General features: G+C 41.1%; 1 protein-coding gene across 1 annotated transcript in view; it reads left to right on the top strand.

Annotated features, from left to right (window-relative positions):
* Positions 1-21257, top strand: part of UGCG (UDP-glucose ceramide glucosyltransferase) — a 60829-nt gene extending 39572 nt beyond the window's left edge. The window contains exons 4-9 of the mRNA XM_075594044.1: positions 3884-3985; positions 9193-9305; positions 12933-13111; positions 14337-14423; positions 15804-15993; positions 17643-21257. Of these exons, the coding sequence (XP_075450159.1) occupies positions 3884-3985; positions 9193-9305; positions 12933-13111; positions 14337-14423; positions 15804-15993; positions 17643-17813 (842 nt within the window). The 3' untranslated portion in view covers positions 17814-21257. The remainder of the gene's footprint in view (positions 1-3883; positions 3986-9192; positions 9306-12932; positions 13112-14336; positions 14424-15803; positions 15994-17642) is intronic.
* Positions 21258-22271: the final 1014 nt, after the last annotated feature.

Genomic DNA, 22271 nt, shown 5'->3' with positions numbered 1-22271 from the left:
ACCTATGTTAATTTTTACAACGCCAAAACGGCTTATCCAACGCTCTTACAACGCTTTGCAAAGTTGTTTGTGTATATAATATATATATTATATAATATTATATTATACTATCTAATATATTATATTATATTTTATGTTATATATATATATATATATATATATATATATATATATATATAATACAGTATATACACTATATAATTTGTGTGCTGCGTATCTTATTGCCTGCATAAAATATTTGGTGTATTTTAGTGTTAAAAATGGCTTCAGGAACGGAACCTTTCATTTAAACAGTGTTCCTATGGGAAAACGTGTTTCGCTTTAAGACGTTTCGCTATCCAACGCCATTTTGAGTAACGCATTGTGTCGGATAACCAAGGACTGCCTGTAGCCCAGTCATTCGAATAAAAAGAATAAATACCCAGAAGATTAAAGTAAAAAGGCTGTCAAACGTGTTTCGTCAATGTGGAATGCAGTGGTTCCAAGCCAATGTATTGTTTTTGATGCATGTTTAGAAAAATATATACAGTCTTCCGCCACTGAAGAGATGTACATTTAATACAAATGTTATACTGTATGTACTGTATTGTAGTTGTTGCAGTACTAAAAGGTAATTTGCGTGTTTTTTTATTTTTTAACGTAGGATTGAAGCAAGGGTTTCCGGAGCTGAACCCCCTTCATTTCAGCTCGGGACCCCCCTCCTTCCAGAGATGCTCATCTCCAAAGGGGTGCCCGTCACGTGGGCCAATGGGAAGCCGAACCTGACGATATCACGGCTTCCTATTGACCCGCAGGGCGCGGGAGCTTTGAAACTCTGCCATTGTGTGGAGCGGCTACTGGCACCCCCTATGGAGTTATCTCCTTAAGCAGGGGATCCCCAGAGCTGAAATTAATGGGGTTCAGACCCGGAGACTCCCTGCCTCAATGTAAAAAAATGGATTGCTGCTTGTAGTGATTTAGATTTGTCTTTCTCTTTGGTCTGGAATAATAGATCGGACCGAGCATCTTTTCAGCTTCCCACCCTAGGAGCAAATTTTGATTAAATGTGCAACCAATGGGTACATTTGCTATTCCTGTTTAACTTCAGTTCATAGCCAGCTATGAGGAAGATGGTTTCGGGGAATAAATGCGTGCTATGGGGAAATAGAAGCTATTGTATGGTATGTCACATACCTTATGCACTGCCAACAGCCTAGAGCAGAGGTACGCAAACCTTTGCCCCTGCCTCTTGTCCTCCGGCGCTCAGCCCCCCCCCCCCCCCTGCTCTGTGTGGCGGGGGTCATGTGACGTCACAGCGTCATTTGTGCTATGGCAACGCGCGTGTAACGTCACACCACATGACGCCGTGCTGCCATGGAGACGCTTCCAGACGCCGGCTGAAGCAAGATAAATTTAGGTTCCAGACGCCTCACGCGATCCCCCAGCATTTAATTTTAATGCCTTGGGGAAGAGCGTGGCACCCCCTTCCCCCTCCCCCCCCCCCAGGAAAATCCCACCCACCCACCCCCCCTGGCTTAGAGAATCTTTGACGAGATTCTGTCTTATCCTTTTTACTTTATAAGCTCAGAAAAGAACGGAGCTGACATAGCACGGATGTATAACAGACGAGTATTGTTCATAAATCGCTCCCTCCTGGGACTTGCAGTAAATGGCTTACTCATCCCTGTTTGTAATGTAATACACACCTGGCTGCCACACTATAAAAGCAATTGCTGCACTGTTACTAGTGCCCAATATTTGATATCCGAATTCCAAGATATCCTTTAATCTCCTGTTCAAGGAGTAAAGAATTCAGCTGGGTTTGTTAGTCTCTTATTTCGTGTCTTTGGACATAGAGCGGAGGTGGAAGGGTTCAGCAAATTAAAATATACATTTATGGGGGATAGGGGGAATCGCGATTTGTGATTACGAATGGCTATTACACTTGGGTGTATATAGCTATTATCTCTGGTAAAAATAAATTGCAGTACCATTTTAACTTGTCTGACAGGTGTTTTGTGGTCTCCTTTGCTGCTCAAATGATTCTCGGCAGGTTCTGCTGATCAAGGAAAACTCCTTGAAAGCATTCAAAGATAAAAAGCAGTGTTTGCATTTACAGAGAAACAGGCATGCAAGCAAAACATAAGTGGGCTGCATCGTATAGAGCTGTTGTCTAGGAGCTATTGTGTTGCCTAAAAGGTTCCTTGCAATTTTCAGGTCATTTGAAAATGGTACCAAATACAGAAGAATTTACCATGCATCTCATATCACACTCTATTAGAGAGGGTTGGGGTCACTTACAATGCATCTGATCTCAGACGCACTATTAGAGAGGGTTGGGGTTCCGCAGAATTTCACAGTATAATTATAGGGTTCCTTAATCAAAAACAAAGTTGGTAACCGCTTTTATAGAGACCCACATAAATAGCTGAGTTCTAGCTGACGGTAGCTTACTTCAGGGATGTGCCCACCGTGGGGTTGGGAGATGCTCTGTGGGGGGTGCAGCAGTTAGAGGCCCCGCGCTCTTCCCGGCAGCATTTAAAGTTAAATGCCGGGGAAGTGACGAAGGCCTCTGTAACTTCACTTACCTTGGCTCAGATGGCTTCTGGCGACGTGTCGCCATGGAACTGCGCGGTCACGTGACGCTGCGTTGCCATGGCAGCATGACGTCAGAACACCGGAGCCAAGATATAAGATGGGGGGCATGGAGGGGGTGGAGCTGGCAGGGGAAAAAGATTGTGCACCCCTGCCTTACCTGATGCCTTTAATCATCCTGCCAACAATTAATATTTTGGGGGTATTGCTACACACTTCCTTTATACTCTACAACTTTCCCTGAGAATATAGTGGTACACAATGATTGCATGTTCAGTTTTTTTCTTTTCCTTTGACCCTGCTACGAGTGGTAGGATTAAAGTAGCAATCCCTGATGAAAGGGGCAGTGCCACCCGAAACATTGTGCAATGTGCTTCCATTTGTGGTTATGTGCACAATAACAAATATGCACCTTTTTAAATACAAACTTTTGTAGCTATCGGTGTAATGCGTTAGCACAGCCTTTTTTTATTATTTTTTTTTTTTTTAAAGTTGCAATTTTTCCCATGAATAATAATTGTTACCTTAGCGGATGCAAGGGGTCCACCAATGGCAGTCTGCTGTTGCTGACCCGTGTTATTTCCAAGCTATGGTGAAAACCCCCTAGTTGCCAAGTTATTTCATGTCTTCATTTGCTGATTTGGAAAGAGACGTAGTTTTCACAGTCATAGAATGTATTTATAGTGGCCATCAGTGCGAGGTTGACCCAGCGGCCATATTGTTCTCTAGGGCTTGTATTCTTGTCTCGGAAATGAAACGCTAAGTAAGTGCAATGCTTCACTAGGGAGAAAATATCTACCGGTATAGATCTATATCAAATGGAAATATTACTGTGTGCTCATTTGCATGTCTTAGACAGGTCTGCAACCCTGCCTTTCACCATTATCACCCAGCATACAGTGCTTCCACTGCAGCAAGGGGTTCTGGGAAATGACATGCAAATGACCACACAGTGCCACCTTTGTCTTAAATCCATTATTACATGGAATCCTTAAGCCAATGCTTGCTCTTTTAAGCACAGCCTGGGATCAGATGCAAAGCCAGTTAACCCACCCACAGACAGCTGTTTCAACCTTTTGGGTCTCATCAGTGTTTGGTTGGTTGTACTGGCTTTGCAATTTTAAGACTTGGGTAGGTTTTCACCACACATTATTTATGTTATGGTGGGTGAAAAGGTGACTAAAAATCCTCCACCGTATAGTATATAGCACAAAAAAAGTGTGTGTATATACTAGATGTATTACATTTCAGAAGTCATAATGGTGAGTAATAAAAACTTTCTTTCATCCTTTTATTCCGAAATCCGTAGGTGGTAAAAAGGTTGGCATTAACCCGAAGATAAACAACTTAATGCCAGGATATGAAGTAGCCAAGTATGAACTCATTTGGATCTGCGATAGTGGGATCAAAGGTATGTTCTGAGGCAAAATAATTCCCTTATTTGCATGTAAACAAAAGGTACAATAAGAGTTGTTGTCGTTGTTGTTGTTGTTGTTGTGTGTAATGTGTAATGGTGCCAGTGTGCTCTATAGTATCACAAACCCAATCTCTGCCGCCAGTTAAACTAACCTTCCTTTTTTTAACCGGAACCGATGGATCCTCTCGAGTTGAAATGTGTTATTTTCAACTATGGGGTTATCCTCGTTTCCCAAATTACTTAGCGGTGAAGTTACTGGTATTTCTTACTGGCTTTTAAAAGGGGCTTAAATTGCGATTCGTTAAGAAGCCACAACCGATGTTGCAGCTGCCTATTGGCCTGAGATTTGGCAGCCATATTTGCCATGGAGGGAGATTTCATCTTGACAACTGTGGGGGTCCCCAGATGAGAACCCCCAAATTCCAATCCTCTGTAGAAAAATGGGGGGCATAAGAAAAGTAAGGGCAGTGGGGGAATTTAAAGCTAAAGTCAAATGTTGGTAATCCCTGTGTAAAAAAAACTAAATAACAAAATCGGCAACTACAGTTATGCACAGTGCTTCTTACAGATATAAATGAATCTTTAACCCAGTTTTATTTGTCTTGTCTGTTCTGCTGGGCATATCCACTAATCCATCTCCTGTTGCCTAAAGCTTGAGCGTATTGTTGCACTTATACTTTACATATTGTAATTGCATCAGTACACCTAACACACCTTAGAGAAGCTTTTATATCCACTCTAATGGGGTACTTTGACCTTTGTACTCTCTGGCACAACTTGTCCTTTAACAACACGGTAAAATCCAAAAGGCCTAAATGGAATTTACGTGGGCTCCATGTTACTCGTTGTTTTCTGCCTTGGGGGTGTTTACAATTTCACCCGTGTCCCTGTTAAATCATTTCTGTCTCCACTGCGCTGTTCTTGAGGCTATATGAGGTCAGTGGAACTTTTATTCATCCATATCCTCCTCATGCATAATGCGTAGGTCTGCAGAATAGGTAACACATGGAACAATGCAATGTAATGCATACTCCTAACAAGTTGGAAGTTGGTTCTTGTAAGAGAGGGGTTTTCGCTCCATATATAGTTTGTTAAATACAGTTCTATATCTTTGCATATTGCAGGGTTATGCCTTAATAATTAAAAGTACCCACTATGGCTTCCTGAATTCATGTGCACTACAGTTTTAAAGGGGCAGTCACTCCTAGGACTAGTGCACTAATTAATGCCTGTGACATCTTTAAGGTGTTATGATGATTTTGGGGTGACTGGTGATTTTTGTTTTTTAGTTTTTAAAAACAAATCTGCAACCTATAAGTATTCAAATGATTTTATGTAAGCATTGTATAAATATGGGGCGCTAAGACTTGGTAGGGGGTTGATATTTTCCTCTGGCTGCTCCTTTTTTGTCTTTAGTACGAAACACGATTTGGCTTCTCTCATAAGGGCCGGGTGGGGGTATCAGGGTGATGAGAATCATTGTTTTTGGCACGGTTCGATTAGTTGGCGGAAAAAACTAAGGCGCTCTCTATATATATTGCAATAGAAATAACGGGGTTAAATTACCGTCAAGGTGGGCCCTTACAATCACCCTATTGCCGGTGCCATATAACGGAGTCCACTTGGTGCAGCTCAACCCAACAGGATCTATCCAGGATCCTCATATATAGTAGATGAAAAAAAGGGGGAGGGAGCTAAGAAATGAGCTGGAATATTATGTGAACAATACAGACAGCAATGTACAATTAGAGATGTGTGAATACACACGTGTGACACATCAATGGGTTGGGAGAAAATAATAGCAATATTACACGGCCCTGTGTAAGCATGGAATATGTAGAAGGTTTCTTTGACAGATTTGTTTCTGACTGTCTAGTCTCCAGTTTTCCTCAATCCACGGATGATCGTAGCAGTGTGTGAAGGATATGTGAGATGCGAGTTTCCCGGACACATGGGGGGTCCCTCAGTTCTTGTCAGCAAACGCAGAGAAATAATATTTTAATTTTTTTAAACAAATATATTTATTAAACAAAATAGCAATGTGCAACTCGCATCCAATAACTTCCTCCGACGACGACAGTGGATTCCAGGATCGCTACGGCACAGAAGGGTCCCGGGAAACTCGCATCTCACATATACTTCACACACTGCTGTGATCATCCGTGGATTTGAGGGAAGTTGGAGACTGGACAGTCAGAAAAAATCTCTCAAAGAAACCTTCTACATATTCCATGCTTACACAGCCGTGTAAGTAATATTGCTATTATTTTCTCCCAAGCCGTTGATGTGTCACATTTCCGTCTGTGTGTGTATTCCCCACATCTCTAAGGCTGCGCTTATAGTGACGGCGACGCGATGTCGCCTGAAAACACAAGCATTACCGCCGTCACAAGCACTTATAGTATGCGTGACGCAACAACGCAACCAAAAATTTGGAAGCCGATAAAATTAGATTTTTCAGAGGCTGTCGCCACATGTGACAGCCTCTGAACCAATCAATGGCCTGGTCGCCAGCGACGTCGCCGAAAGTTAAATTATAACTTTCTCTGGTGATGTCACCCGTCGCATTCGTGTGCACTTTAAGCGCGGCCTAAGGCTACGGCCCCGGTGCCGGCCCTGTAAGGCTGGCGGCGCGTGCAGCCGAGATCCACACTGCAGGGGGAAAAACTGGGTGGGTGTGATGTGGGGGGTGGGGGGGCGCGGCCATGATGTCACCCAGCAGGTTTGCAATCATTGGCTGAACAGCCGGGGGGCGTGACCACCGCTCCATGGCCAGTTCTGAAGACAGTTTTTCTGTCTTCAGAAAAATCTGGCCGCGCAGCTGCCAAGGTAGGTGTCGGGCCCGGCCCCATTGAGGGTCAGTTATTGTCCCTGCAGCGCGCGCACTGCAGCGGGGACCTAGCCTAACTGTACATTCCTGTCTGTATTGTTCACACAATATTTCTGTGCTCCCATCCCCCTTTTTTCACCTACGGTTAGATTAGTGTAGGGAAAACAATTTGATTTGTTATATTTTTTTGCTTGCTACATGGGATTGCACTTTTAGAAATGGGATTAAATGCACATTATTTGTTTCAGTGGCTCATTTGTTAGATGACCCAAAACAAGGATCATTTCTACCGTTTTTTTTTTTTTTTTTGTAATTTTTCTGGCAATTTAGTTAAAGTGTAATTGTGGAACTGCAGAAAGTAACCTAATTTTTGTTCTGCGGGATCATGGCATATAAAAGATTGCCACGTCCTTCTGAAAGCGCTGCCGTGAGTTAGACTTGCGCTGCATGTGTATAAGCTCAATAAACGAGCATTGCTGATTGGAGATTATAGAATGCCCATCCAAGAGCGATCACGTGACCCAAAAGTGCCGGGGTTCTGGTAGCACTCTGGTACTGCCAGACCTCCTGGAACTGAAAAGGTTAATTTAAGTGATCATTTTTTAATGTAGACGGCCTTCCAATTTCTCTGCTTTTTCAGCCTTAATTCAGACCATACCAAACTAACAAAGCCAAAGTACTCGCAGCCGTTTTGGATTTTATTAGCTATTTTAAATTGGAATGGAACGCTAAATGTGTAATCATTACTAGATGCTAGAAATAGTCTTCCACTGCAGGGTCACGCTCAAGGCAGGTGGTCCATCTTCAAACATCCCAGTCACTTTCATTACAGGCTTTATTTCCTCTAAGCTTACTGAAGCATTTTTGGGGGTAATTTCCTTATTTCTTCATTATGAGGATGTGGAGTTTTATGCGATAAGCGGTTGATGCTGGTGGTTATTGGCCTGTTAGGACAGTTGAAAACCTGAAATCTGTAATAAAGGGGCAATCTATTGAGGGCTACATGGGATATATACGTGTGTGTGTGTGTGTATATATATATATAATTTACATATATAATAGTATATTTATATATTATTTAAAACCACTTCTTATACAAATCTCCATTGAAGTCAATAGGGATTTTCCACCAAAAATGGCCACTTCAGCGTATGTAGATTTAGCCCCTTAATGTCATTTGGCTTTCTTAGAAAGTACTCACATAACCTATTTTACTTATTTAGGTCTTGTGAAACAGGGAAAGGTTTTGCTTCTTTACATGAAAACGCCAAAGCATCTGTTTACCATGGAAATGTCAGTTTTTGAAAAAATAAATAAACATTTAACCTAATATGCATCTGTCCTTAGTTTACTTTTGATTTAAGATGGACTGCCAGAAACCGTTTATTAAAGTGAAATAGCATGTTCTTGTATAGCGCTGCTAGTTTTATGTAGCGCTTTAGAGACATTTTGCAGACACAGTCCCTGCCCCGTGGAGCTTACAATCTATGTTTTTGGTGCCAGAGGGAGATAAAGTGACATCCCCAAGGTCACAAGGAGCCGACACCGGGAATTGGATCAGGTTCTCCTGCTTCAAACTCAGTGCCAGTCAGTGTCTTTACTCACTGAGCCTTCTCCCACCAATACCCCGGTTCCCAGATACTATTTAATGGTAGCAAGGTTTGTGTTTGCTCACTGGTATAGTCGATGGGCAGGGGATAGAAGAAAAGTGCCTCTGTGCACAAATGCTTTAGTGTTCCATCATGGGTTCCGTAAATATTGCAGTAGCCATTAAAAATGCAGAACTTTGTCAAAATACCAAACGAGGGAAGTTAATGTTACACTTTTTTTGGCATTAATGGCTAAATATAAAAATAAATAAGTTCACTTTTAGAGACAGGAGAGCACTTGGAGAAAGCAGCAGGTGTGAACAATTTTTCATGTTGAAAGCACAGGTTTATAGCGGAGAAATGCATTATCTGGCTGTAAATGTTCAACCTTACTGGTTGTGTGAGACATGCTTAACCCTGTATCATTACCACTCTGTATACATTGCCTTTTTGTAATACTTTTTCTAACTAAAGCTCCTGTTCCGTATGCTTTGGTGCCCTCTTCCCCTAGTTAATGTACTAAGCGGTGCTATTTTATAAGATGCCTTCCAGCTCTGGAGGACATCTTGCAGCCTATCTACTTGAATGGGCCAGAAGGTGTCTTCATGCTCCAGAAGGTGTTTTGTGGCACAGCTGCATAGTAAATATGAGCCTTCCTTTCTAATCTTTATCTTTACATCAGGAGCGCAAACTGCATAATATGAGAATGCCACTGTTTTTTTTGCAGGTGCTCCTGTATTGCCACTAGGCAATTAATTAATTAAAGCCATTTTGTTTCACAGTGAAATCTGACACACTGACGGACATGGCCAATCAAATGACAGAGAAAGTTGGCTTGGTTCATGGACTTCCCTACGTGGCAGACAGGCAGGGTTTCGCTGCTACGTTAGAACAGGTGAGCATTCTACTCGCAATCCACTTCACAGTTTGTCCTGATAAATCTGTGATATGGAATATGCCAATGTTGAGTGGGGTGGTGTGGAAATGGTAAAAAATAAAATAAAAAAGCTTGTCGAGACTTAACCCAAATCTTTATAAATATTTAAAGGTCACTTGGATTGATCTGATGAACAATTGGTGACCATAATTCTTTGTTCTGAAGAAACAATGGTAAAGAGACGTTAGGTACATTAATTAAAATGCTGTCAATCTGTAATAATCGCTATGGTGCTTATCAATTATTTAGCCTTCTATTGTTTCTAGCTGCTGCATGAATTTTTTTTTATAAGTCTGAAACAGTGTTCCTTAATTTAAAAAAAATAACATTAAGTTACTGATATAATAAAATTAGTAAACATATTAATTTAAAGCATTATTGAATGTCATTCAGTTCAACGCTGTATAATTGTGTAAATAAAAAAAATTAAGACATTTTGAGGCATACACTAGCATTACTCTAAGTAGAGACTGATGATGGAGTAGTGATCACTGAATCGGTGTCCTGTGTCACTTTACCGACACAAGGCATATAGCCCTGTGATCATGCTAGCCCTGTAGCAAAGTAGTTTTGACAGCATACATACAAAAACTAAGTTTATGGATGCTAGATTGCCTCTCGTTCAATTCCAAAAGGAACAAATGTGAACAAATTAACATTCAGTAGGTTGTCACTGTTTCAAGAGTCCAAATAAAGGCAGTTGAATGCTTGAAGTGTATGTACTACTTAAAATGTATGTATGTCTTTATTTATATAGCGCCATTAATGTACATAGCGCTTCACAGTAGTAGTACACACGACAATCATATAAAAAACAAATAATATAAATAACACATAATGGAAGAAGTGCTTCAGGCATAAAAGTAACATTTAGGAAGGAGAGTCGCTGCTCTGAACTTACAATCTAATTGCTAGGTAGGAAGAACGTACAAAGACAGTAGGAGGGCATTCTGGTAAGTGCTCTGCAAGGGGCCAAGCTTTATGTTTCAGGTGTGTAGTATTATCCACGGAGCTACTCGTATGCTTCGTTAAGCAGGTGGGTCTTAAAGATGGATAGAGAGGGTGCTGGTCGGGTATTGAGGGGAAGGACATTCCAGAGGTGTGGGGCAGTCAGTGAGAAAGGTTTAGGGCGAGAGAGGGCTTTAGATACAAAGGGGATAGAGGGAAAACATCCTTGAGCAGACCACAAGAGTCGGGATGGTGCATAGCGAGAAATTATGGCTGAAATGTAAGCAGGGACAGAAGAGTGCAAAGCTTTAAAAGTGAGGAGGAGAATTGAGTGCGAGATTTGATAGGAAGACACGAGAGTGATTTCAGCAGGGGAGACCCTGAGACAGATTTAGGAAAGAGTCAAGTGATTCTGGCAGCAGCGTGTAGGGGAGACCGGTGCGAGTCAGGAAGGCCGGACAGCAGGAGGTTACATTTATCGAAACAGGAGTGAATGAAAACCTGCGTCAGAGTTTTTGCAGTCGAGCAACAGAGGAAAGGGCGTATCTTTGTAATATTTAGGAGGAAAAAGTGACAGTTTTTAGATACGTTTTGAATGTGAGAGAGGAGTCTAGTGTGACCCCTAGGCAGTGTGCTTGCACTACCAGGTGTATGACAGAACTTCCAACAGTAATGTAGAAGGAGGTAGTGGGGCCAGGCTTGGGATGAAATATGAGGAGCTCTGTTTTTGACATGTTAAGTTTAAGCCGGCGGAGGGCCAGGATGATATCGTAGAGAGACATTCAGAAACTTTGGTTTGTACAGCAAGTGTAAGGTCAGGGGTTGAAAAGTAAATTTGTGTGTCGTCCGCATAGATGCGATATTTGAACCCAAGAGATGTGATTAGATCACATAGAGAGAGTGTGTACAGAGAAATGAGGAGAGATCCCAGGATAGAGTCCTGGGGTTACCCCCACAGAGAGATCTATGGAGAAGGAGGAGGTGTTGGCAGAAGAGACACTGAAAGTACGATGGGAGAGGTAAGAGGAGATCTAGGATAGAGCTTTGTTAGGAATACCAAGAGTTTGGAGAATGTGAAGAAGAGGTTGGTCCACAGTATCAAATGCTGCAGACAGGTTGAGTAATATGAACAGAGTGTAATGACCTCTGTCTTTGGCAGCATGGAGGTCATTAGTTATTTTAGTGAGGGTTGTTTCAGTGGAGTGAGCAGTGTGGAAGCCAGATTGTAGAGGGTCTAGGAGAGAATAGGTGTTGAGAAATTGGAGCAAGCGAGAGAATACAAGACGTTCAAGGAGTTTTGAGGCGAAGGAGGCAGGAGGAGGGAGACAGGCCGATAGTTAGAAAGACAGGTAGGGTCAAGCTTGCTGTTTTTTTTTGTAATGTTATGACTTGCATGTTTGAAGGAGGAAACAGAGGTACCAGAGTAGAGGGATGAGTTAAAAATGTGTGTGAGTGTAGGGATTATAGCAGGAGCAAGAGGTTTTAGGAGATGGGAGGGAATGGGGTCAACAGGGCAAGCGGTAGAGGGAGAAGAAGAGATCAGCAGTGACGTATCCTCTGTGACAGCTAAAAAAGAGTCAAGGAAGCCAGGAGGAGATTTAGGAAGAGGTGTAGGATGGGAGGAGGAAATAGAGATGTCCTGACGCATGGATTCCACCTTTTCCTTGAAATAGTCAGCAAAGTCATGAGGTGAGATGGAGGTGAAAGAGGCAGCTGAGGGTGGTCTGAGTAGGGAGTCAAATACAGAAGAGTCGGGGTTGGTTAGACTTGTGGGTGCTGATTAGTACAGAAAAGTAGGTTTATTTAGCCTGAGAGAGGGCAGAGTTGAAACAGGATAGCATAAATTTTTAGTAAAGGAAGTCTGCGAGAGTGTGAGATTTCCTCTAGAGGCGTTCAGAGGAACGAGTGCTGGAACGTAGCATGCGTGTGTGGGAATTTAGCCAGGATCTGGGGTTGGAAGGGTGAGAACGGCAGAGAGAAAGCGGGGCATGTAAATCAAGAGAGGAGGATAGGGGAAATTTGTAATTCCTGACCAGGTTGTCGGGGTCTGGAGCAGGGCTGAGAGAGGAGAGGGTGGAGCGTAAAGTGGAATCAAAAGCTGGTAGGTTAATAGAGCGCAGGCCTCTTCAGAAACGAGGGGTAGTTGGAGGTGGAGAATACTTTGTCTGCAATGTAATGGTAATCAAAAGGCTATAAGAAACATTCACTGAATGCACACTGGTTATTAGCTGAAATATATTAATGTACTTTAAGTACACTCGCGAGTAAGTACATATCGCCCAGTAGGCAAACGGCAGCTCGCGCATGCGCCTGTCAGCACGTTCTGAACAGCAATACCGGCTCCCTACCTGTTCCGAAGCTGTGCGCAAGCGGGGAGACTATACAGCCTGTTACAAATGCGTTGTTTACATCAGTTATGCACGTATATGATGATTGCAGTACAGTACATGCATTGATCAGTGGGAAAAAGGTAGTGCTTCACTTTAAGTACATTTTCGCTTTACATACATGCTCCGGTCCCATTGCGTACGTTAATGCGGGGTATGCCTGTAGTTGGCTTGTACAAGCATTTGAAAGTGAGATTGTAAGAGAAGTAAACTTGAAAGGAAACCTATTTTCTGTATTTTCATAACTTAGGTTTACTTTGGGACGTCGCATCCAAGGACTTACATCTCTGCCAACGTAACAAGTTTCAAGTGTGTCACAGGAATGTCTTGTCTTATGAGAAAAGATGTGCTGGATCAAGCCGGCGGACTTATTGCTTTTGCACATTACATAGCTGAAGATTACTTTATGGCCAAGGCAATAGCTGACAGGTAAGTCCAGCGAGCATTGAAATACAAAGGAGAAACTGATACATGTGCTGTGGATCCTTGACATTTATCATTTGAAAGCGCACAAATGTTAAAGTTGATCATGTTCGAGTGGTATATATGACCACCTACAGTAGCATGTCAGTTCAACAGATACAACAAAATAAATATTAACCTGACACACCATGAGGAATTAAGATTTTTTTATTTGAGTATGTTCCCTATTTAAATGGGAAAGAGAAGACCTTAATTTAGCTTTCCCTGGAATTTTCTATAAAAACAACATAGGACACATTGGGTCCGGAGGAAATGTTCATCCAGAAACTGGACTGAGATCTGTTTACCTCAGGTCTCTTCAACTACGTTTCCCACGGGGCTAGATCAGAACAAAATGGTTCAATAGGGGGACGGGAAGGGCTTTGCCATTATAATCTAAAAAAAAAGCATATGCTTCAATCAAGAACTAACATTGTGAATGGGTTACAACATTTTTTAACTTCTGCATCAAATATTTTGTATCATCTTCGCTAAAAAAACATTGTTGAACTTCTTGAGCAACCGTCTTCTAATTAGCAGGAGTAGATAATAATATTAATAACTTTATTTATATAGCGCTTTTCTCCCAATGGGACTCAAAGTGCTTCATAGTTAGAAAAGAAGAAAACATTTAAGGTTATAAACGAGACTAAATGCAAGGAAAGACACAATACAGGATGGGAAGGTACTGTAGCTATTAAATGCCGGTCAGGTAGTGGTTAATTAATTAAATGCCAGGGTAAACAGGTCGGTCCTGATCCTGTTTTTATAGATTTACAGAGAGGGAGCCTCTCGAACTATACGAGGCAGATTGTTCCAGAGAGTGGGAGCAGAGTGGCTAAAAGCTCGGATCCCTGAGGAAGTCGGGGAGATTCTAGAAACTATTGGGAGTCCTTCACCTGCAGGTCGAAGTGAGCGAATGGGAGTGTAGGGAACTAGAAGCTCTTTGAGATAGTTGGGACCCTGGTTATGTAGTGCTTTGAATTGTCCGAGGGCCACTTGTACGCACTTCACACGCTGGATTTGGCCACGTGCTGCAAGTTGAAGAGTCCCGATTTATCAAGAAATATCCACCAGTGGGGAAGCAGGTAGTTGTGCTATATTCACTTGATAAATGAATCTGCGCACAACAGATTTTTCTTTTTCTGACAGACCGTTTCAGCCCTAACCTGTTTTCTTCCCCTTCCTTTAGAGGTTGGAAGTTTTCTATGGCTACACAAGTCGCAATGCAGAACTCTGGGTGTTACTCCATATCCCAGTTTCAGTCTAGGATGATCAGGTAAATCTACTGGCTTTACTGCATTGTTCCTGCATGGGGTTTGTGTGTGTGTGTGTGTGTGTGTGTGTGTGTTTATCTATCTATATCTCTTCTGCTAAAGATTATTTCACATGCATAGAATTCCAGAGAGGATTGCTGCTGTTATTTTGAATAGTTCTGTTATGGATAATGAATTGATTGTTTAAGTCCCCGTTAGTTTTCACGTTCTAGTTTTATATTGAGACTTGTCATCGTAGAATTTAAGGGTCTATTTATGAATGTCACTCGGCCGCATGACTGTGGCAAAACCAGTGCAAAAAGGAATCTCATTGAAAGCAATTGGAGTTTTTTTTTTCTGGTAAATCTGGTGTCGTGTTTATTGCACTAAATATATGCTCCAGTTTTCCAGCTTTAAGATTGTAGTATATAGACGTTAAAGCAGCAGTTCTGGTGACACTTTGTTTTTGGGGTGTGTTTTTGTTGTAATAAGTTAGAAGCAAGGGGTGCCCGGAGCTGAACCGTGTTGAATTCAGCTCCCGGGACCCCCTGCTTACCGAGATACTTACCTCTGTAGGTGCTGTCAGTAAGAGCCCCTGCTGGGCAATTAATATGGTGGTTTAAAAGTTCTGCATCCTGTGGACCAATAGGAAGCCCCAACATCATCCCTTGCGACTTCCTATTGGTCCACTTGACACTGGAGCTTTAAACTAGGCAGCATCTACGGAGATGAGTATCTCGGGAACCAGGGGTTCCTAGTTTCTCTTAAACTGCGCAAGCATGTACACTTGTCAAGTACACTTGTCAAGAACAGGGAGCATACAATATAGAAGTGCAGTCAGTTGTAATAGACCTAACACATGCTGTATCATGTTTGTTTTATTATTCAATTCACAATGCTCCTCTGTTTCCCTAATGTAGATCCCAAAGTCTTTTTATGAGTAAAGATGTGTGAAACTTGCGCCCACAGTTGTGTCTTTTTTTTTTTAACCGCAAAAAAATTTCCGCAGCCTACTCTGTCCACAGGCGATTCACAGAGCTTTGGCATGGCCACTGCATCGTGCCCAAATCGGCAAGATCTGCCTATAAAGTCAATGGCACACTGTTTTATTCACGGTTTCTTGATACTTCACTGAAATCTTGCAAAATGTAAATCCTGTTTCATGTACTTGGCCCTTTGAGGTTTTTTGATACGTTTCACAAGAAAGCAAAACTGCAGTGGTGGGGGGGAGAGGAGAGCTGCATTTGGCAAAGTTTCGCACATCTCTAGCTGTGAGCTGCTCAACTATAAAGGAATATACAAGGCATAATATTTTAAGGTGCTCTTTCCATGACGGAGAATGTTTTCATGCTACAGTTCTATATTTGCAACAGTCATGGTGACCATTCATATTTCTCATCCAGGTGGTCCAAGCTGCGGATTAACATGCTGCCTGCTACAATAGTGTGTGAGCCCATCTCTGAGTGTTTTGTTGCCAGTTTGATTATTGGTTGGGCAGCACATTACATCTTCCGATGGGACATCATGGTGTTTTTTATGTGTCACTGCTTGGCATGGTTCATATTTGACTACATTCAACTCCGAGGTGTTCAGGTATGGATGTAATAATGCTTTAAATTCTGATAAGATAGGAATAAAGTGTGTGTGTGTGTGTGTGTGTGTGTGTGTGTGTGTGTGTGTGTGTGTGTGTGTGTGTGTGTGTGTGTGTGTGTGTGTGTGTGTGTGTGTCATGCTGGTTGGTAGTAGACTATATACATTTGTTAAAGTTGGTTTTGTTGTGATACATTTTGAGTGGACCAGTAGACTTGTAGACACCTATGAGGTTTTGAAAGCGCAGTACAGTATAATTTTATCTATTACGAATAATTAATGTTGGCCCCCTAGGTCACCTACAACAAATCTACATTTCTCCGGGACATGGGGATATGACTTAGTGTAACTGCCTGGGCCTGTAGTTTGATATCGACTTTTTTTTATTAGTTCAATAATTTCTTCAAAAACCTACAGAGCCTAGATCAGTGCTTTTCAACCATTTTTTGGTTAAGGAACCTTAGAATTAGATTGAGAGGGTTGGGGTTCCCCAGAATTTCACAATGTGTCTTTTTAGGGGAGCTGCCGGTGCGCACGGGAAAATCCCTGCAGTGGTAACAGTAGAGAGCGCACACACCTCTTACTTGGGGACCTGCGATGCTGTGCCGAGCCGAAGCTCCCTTCTCCTGTCAGCCAGAAGTTGAACGCAACTTCCGCCAACAGGAGGAGGGAGAGGAAGGATCGCAGTGACCAGGCGGCTGCCGAGCTAGGGAGTCGCCGCTGGGCCCGGGACAGCCCCCCATCCCCATAACTATCACCGATCACATCTCCCTTCTGTAAAGAGGGGAAGATATAAACATTACAACCTGTTTTATTTTACTTCTCATATATTTAACATACATACTCAATGCAATTGTAAGCTGCACGTCATCAGTTTGTAAAGAAGCCCATATAAGTGGTATGTATTTGATTATACAGTATTTTCTTGTGTAGAACAGCAACATCTGCAGATCTGCACATAGGATTTTGCAGATTCAGAGCTGCAAATCTTGTGTTATCTGAGGCAGGGGATAGTGATTTTCCCAAGTTTTCAAGGAGCCGGGGATGGAATAATTAAGTAGTTAAAAACTAATAGTCATGACTGCATGTGTGGATCATATGTGGAATGTTATGGAGTATTATGGTATATTACTGAAGTAAATCCAATAAGAAATTGTAAAAGCAATTAGGCGCATGGGTTGTCGCCAAAGTATATTATAAGTAATATGGATGTATCTATTGTTTGATTTCGCATGTAAATATTCACTGTGGAAGGTACAGAGACACATTTTAAAGTTGGCAGTACCGAGCTTACACTGCCATTTTTTATAAGCCCCAAGAACTCCAGAAATCAGAGTAAAATGCCCATTTTAAAGAAAAATTCACATACTCATTTGGGTTTGACACTGGCCCAGAGTTTTACTTTTAAATGCTTCTAGGTTTCCTTCACAAAATGTACATGAAAATACGAAAATGCGTGTTACAGTACTCCCAAGTGATTAATGATCTACTACCATTAAATGAATTGCATGAAACTGAGGAGTTTGTAACAATGGCATGTGCTTAAGCATAGGTCCAGTATTTATCCAGAAGGATCCTCAGAACAATCCATCACTTTAGGCGTAGCATGCTGTAGAGCAATCATTCTAATATTCCTTCTGCCATTCTTGCAGGGAGGCCCTCTTTCCTTTTCGAAACTGGACTATGCGGTTGCCTGGTTCATCCGAGAATCCATGACGATATACATCTTTCTATCTGCCTTGTGGGATCCCACCATCAGCTGGAGGACAGGACGCTTTAGATTACGATGTGGAGGGACAGCAGAAGAAATCCTAGATGTATAACCACAGATCTGTGACTGTATTTAAAAGGACAAAAAAAAAAAAAACACATTAAAAAACAAAAGAAATAAAAAAAAGTATTATAAATTATGTTTATACAAATGCTTTTAAAGAAAAAAAAAAAAACCACCCCTGCATTTTCAATTGTTTTATTACATGTATGTTTTGCTATCTGATCTTTAATTTATTTTGCATGGCACTTTGCATCTGTGAAGACGAAAGACGTTTGTAATCTCTGCCATATGGGGACAGTACTGTACATTGTATTTGTGTAAAATATAAGAGAACCTGTACTCGTAGGTGCTCTGCAGTGCATACATACTACAGGAACCTGCTCTAAATGAAGGCTTCCTATGCCGTTTGAATGGAGAAGTAATATTTTAGAGGTTCACTGCAATTTACAGTAGACTGAGACCCTTCTAGCGAAGAAGCAGATCGGTCATTTTGTAAAGGACATAGCATGTGTGCTTTAACCACCCCAACAGGGCTAAAATGGCAGACAACCCGCTCCCATTTTTAGCAATCTTTTTGTATAGCGAACGAAACAGGAAAAAACGACCATTCATTGGATTTCTTACATGCCGTTTGGCTACCTCGAAAAATTGCTGCAGAGTAAATCTTATCTTCACTAGGTAACTACACCTTGTATGTGAACTTGAAGACTTAAAAAAAAAAGTAATAATCAGATGGCATTAAATGGGGATCTGTATTGTTTATAGAATGGGTTTCCTTCCTAGCTGTTATTGCAATGAACCAAAAGTAGACTCCGTTTGATGGTTCCCAATGGTTAGCCATTCTGCTAAAGATCTTTGTTGGCTGGTCCTGTGTGGGACCATTGCTAATCACTGTGCTGTAATTAGCGTCAGCTCTCACCACCAACCATCCTCCTGGCGAGGTGGTTTTGCTTCAGTGCAAGTTACATTTGTTTTTGTTTTTTTCTTCTCTTTATACATCCGATCTAATAGAATCCAGTTTAGAAACCATTTCACACACAAACTATTTTCTTACTCCACCTGAAATTGTTAATAAGAAAGTCATTTTGTGCCACGTGCATTTAGTCTTTTTAGTGCATGTATGCGATTCAAAATGAAAATCACAGTAAATATTGTAAATATATATTTAAGTATATACAAAAAGGCAAGGTGTTTTTACGGAAACTGATGGAGCTGTATACAATCTTAATTTATTAGCTGTCAAACAAAGTCTACTGTTGGGTTGTATGCTTTACACAGTTGAATCGAGTTGTATGTAAATGAGATTTTTTTACTCCCACTTGTGTAAGGACTGAACAACGGGCAAGTTGTAAATGCATGCTGTATATATTTCCTGCAATTGTAATGTTTGTAATTATTGGCTTTTGTTTTCAACCTCACTGTCTAGTTTCTCTTGAAGCAGTGGTGAACTGGACTTTATCTTGGTTATGTACATGCACACTAAAGAAGTGAACAGGAAATGCATAAGCCTTCCATATTTATATTTGTACATAATTTTGATTTTTTTTTCTCCCCCTCCAGCATTGAGACTGGCTAGTGAGCTGACATGGACATTTTTATCACACACAATCATAGCACATGCCAGAGAACGTGTATGGTATAATAGCAATAATTAACTCTAATAAAGATACCTGGGCAATTCTTTTTCCCTTTTACTGAGCCAATTTATGTGATTGCCCACATTTTCACACTCACATCTTTATTTATTTAAAACAAAAATAAGGTTTCTGGGGGGGGGGGGGGGGGAGAAACATCTGGGCCAAAACCATTGTAGCCAGCTTAATACTTTGCCTTATGACATCAAGAAATTTGTTTGATGGGCATTTATGTTCTGCACGGGTGGGGCGAGGCTTTTGTTGCATGTTCACGTTCTTCGAGAATCAGGCGGAGAAAACCTTCCCTGAGGAAATAGCACATTGCAAACCAGTCTAGTTGTGACCCACATATGATGTCCATGAGACGCAACTGTTTTGTTACCGATGTTTTGTATTTTTTTTTGTTTGTTTTTTTTTTTTTTGTTACATGTTCAAGGAAGTTTGGTTGATGCCATCCATTATGCTGCTAAGATGAAGCCTGGCATGTTTTGTGGCTGGATGCTGATCAAAGTTTACGCAGTGTAACTAAGGAACGAGACTAGGCCGGACAGACTTCAATTTTTATGTTTTCTAGATATGACAAATGACTGTTCTGTATGTGTGTATTTTTTGGACTTCTCTAACCTCTGCTCATTAAACAAGTAAAAATTTCCTTGAAGGGCACAATTGGAACTTTTGTTTTCTTGTATTGGAAACTTGGCTTCATTCTAAAACTGAAGCCTGTTTTCTAGAGGGCATCGCCAGCTGAATAATATTTTAATTCCAAATACAGCACTGTTAATTTAAGTGGTCCTGAAATGGTTACCAAAAAGGACATACAATATTCCATGTTTATTTAAAATCATTGTCTTTTTTTAGTTTTTGTTCCAAAAAATAAATTTTGATTACAATCAAAGAAAACATTGAACGGTTGTGTTGCTTGTTTTTTTTACTCTTGGTTGAAAACATTATTCTATAGATAATTGCAGTCATTAATTTTTTTTTTATTATTATTTGCTGCAACTTGAATATAAAAATGCATCTATGAACTTGTAAGGACCATGGGTCATATTTGCTAAGCTACAGTATGCTACACTCCACGACACCTTCCAGTGCTGGGAAATGCATTACCCAGACATTTGTAAGGTATATTCTGGCGCTGAAAAGTGTCTTGGGGAATAATGGCACTGGAAACTTATCAAGCACTGTAAAAAAAAAAAAAATGTTTTTTTTTTTTTTTTTAAATTGGCCAACAAAATATGATATATGTAGAATACATGATTAAAGAACATTTGAAAGCACTAGTCTGTCAAAAAATGTCAAAGATCCCTAATTTTACAAACTATACAATAAATACAAATAGAGCTGGAGTAATAGACTCTAATTTGGGAAATGCATCTTTGTGCATGCTAAAGTGTACATTAATTTCAAATTGTCATTCCAAATACAGCCTACACCTCCATTGGAGAATGGCAGCACACCTGAAATGGAGACTTGAGGTATCCATACCTTGTGCACAAAAAATACTTACCAACAACTATTACATTGGTTCAGCAATACTGCACTATGTCCAATATCGTTATTAAAAAAAAAAAAAAAAAAGTTCACCATATGTAATACACCTTCAAATTACATGCCTAGTACAGATAAGTGAAAAGTATAAATGGCAAATAAAAACATTAACGAGGGAGGAGCAGGAGGACCAGCATTTCATACTACGACTATTCCTTAAGACCAGATGAATCTGTTGTACTGTAGGTGTATTGTATTTTTAGTTGCCGAGTTTGTAACTTTGCATCAATGTGACTTCGAAAGCATTCATGGAAATTATGAATTGGCATGATGAGGCTCGATAAGTCAATAAATGTTGTTTTATATTGTGGTGGTCTAGCTCCTTTTATTTACTTTTATTTAGTTTCTGCTGAGTTTTGACTTGTTTATTTTTTCATTGGCATCAGCAGTTCTCTCTTCACTAGGGGTTATTCATTAAACAACGGCGCACTTTTACATGGAATGATAGCAGCCATTTCAGTTTCCAAGGGAGGTAAAGTTTCAACAAATTATATCTCCTGAATGTAAATATGGCTTTTAAAAAGGGTTGCATTATACAGCTGTAAAACGACATTACATAGGCACCCAATGGGTTTAAATGGAAGACATTGTGGTGTATTTATTGATCTGATTGCACCTTGAAAGAGGGCTGCTGTGTTCTTCGCTACTTCAAAATGCTTCCAGATAAAGTTGCACTACACCAGGCCTGCACAACTCCAGTTCTCGAGGGCTGCAAACAGGCCAGGTTTTCAGGATATCCCTACTTCAGCACAGCTGGCTTAATTAGAGGTCCAGTATGACTGAGCCACTAATTGAGCCAGCTGTGCTGAAGTAGGGATATCCTGAAAACCTGGCCTGTTTGCGGCCCTCGAGGACTGGAGTTGTGCAGGCCTGCACAACTCCAGTCCCCGAGGGCCGCAAACAGGCCAGGTTTTCAGGATATCCCTACTTCAGCACAGCTGGCTTAATTAGAGGTCCAGTATGACTGAGCCACTAATTGAGCCAGCTGTGCTGAAGTAGGGATATCCCGAAAACCTGGCCTGTTTGCGGCCCTCGGGGACTGGAGTTGTGCAGGCCTGCACTAAACCGTCATTGAAAGATTCAATAGTTCAGTAGTTCCAACTTTTTTTTTTTTTTGTTCAGGGAACTGTATAAGTATATTGTGAAATTCTGCGGAACCCCCAACGCTCTTTAATAGCGCGTCTGAGATCCGATGCATTGTGAGGAACCCCAACCCTCTCTAATAGCGCGTCTGAGATCCGATGCATTGTGAGGAACCCCAACCCTCTCTATCAGCGCGTCTGAGATCAGATGTATTGTAAATTTGCATTGAACCTGAAAAT

The sequence above is a fragment of the Ascaphus truei genome, chromosome 1 (genome assembly GCF_040206685.1).
Source record: "Ascaphus truei isolate aAscTru1 chromosome 1, aAscTru1.hap1, whole genome shotgun sequence".
NCBI lineage: Eukaryota > Metazoa > Chordata > Amphibia > Anura > Ascaphidae > Ascaphus > Ascaphus truei.
Note: the sequence above shows the minus strand (reverse complement) of the source record. Positions and strands in the feature narration are given on the sequence as shown.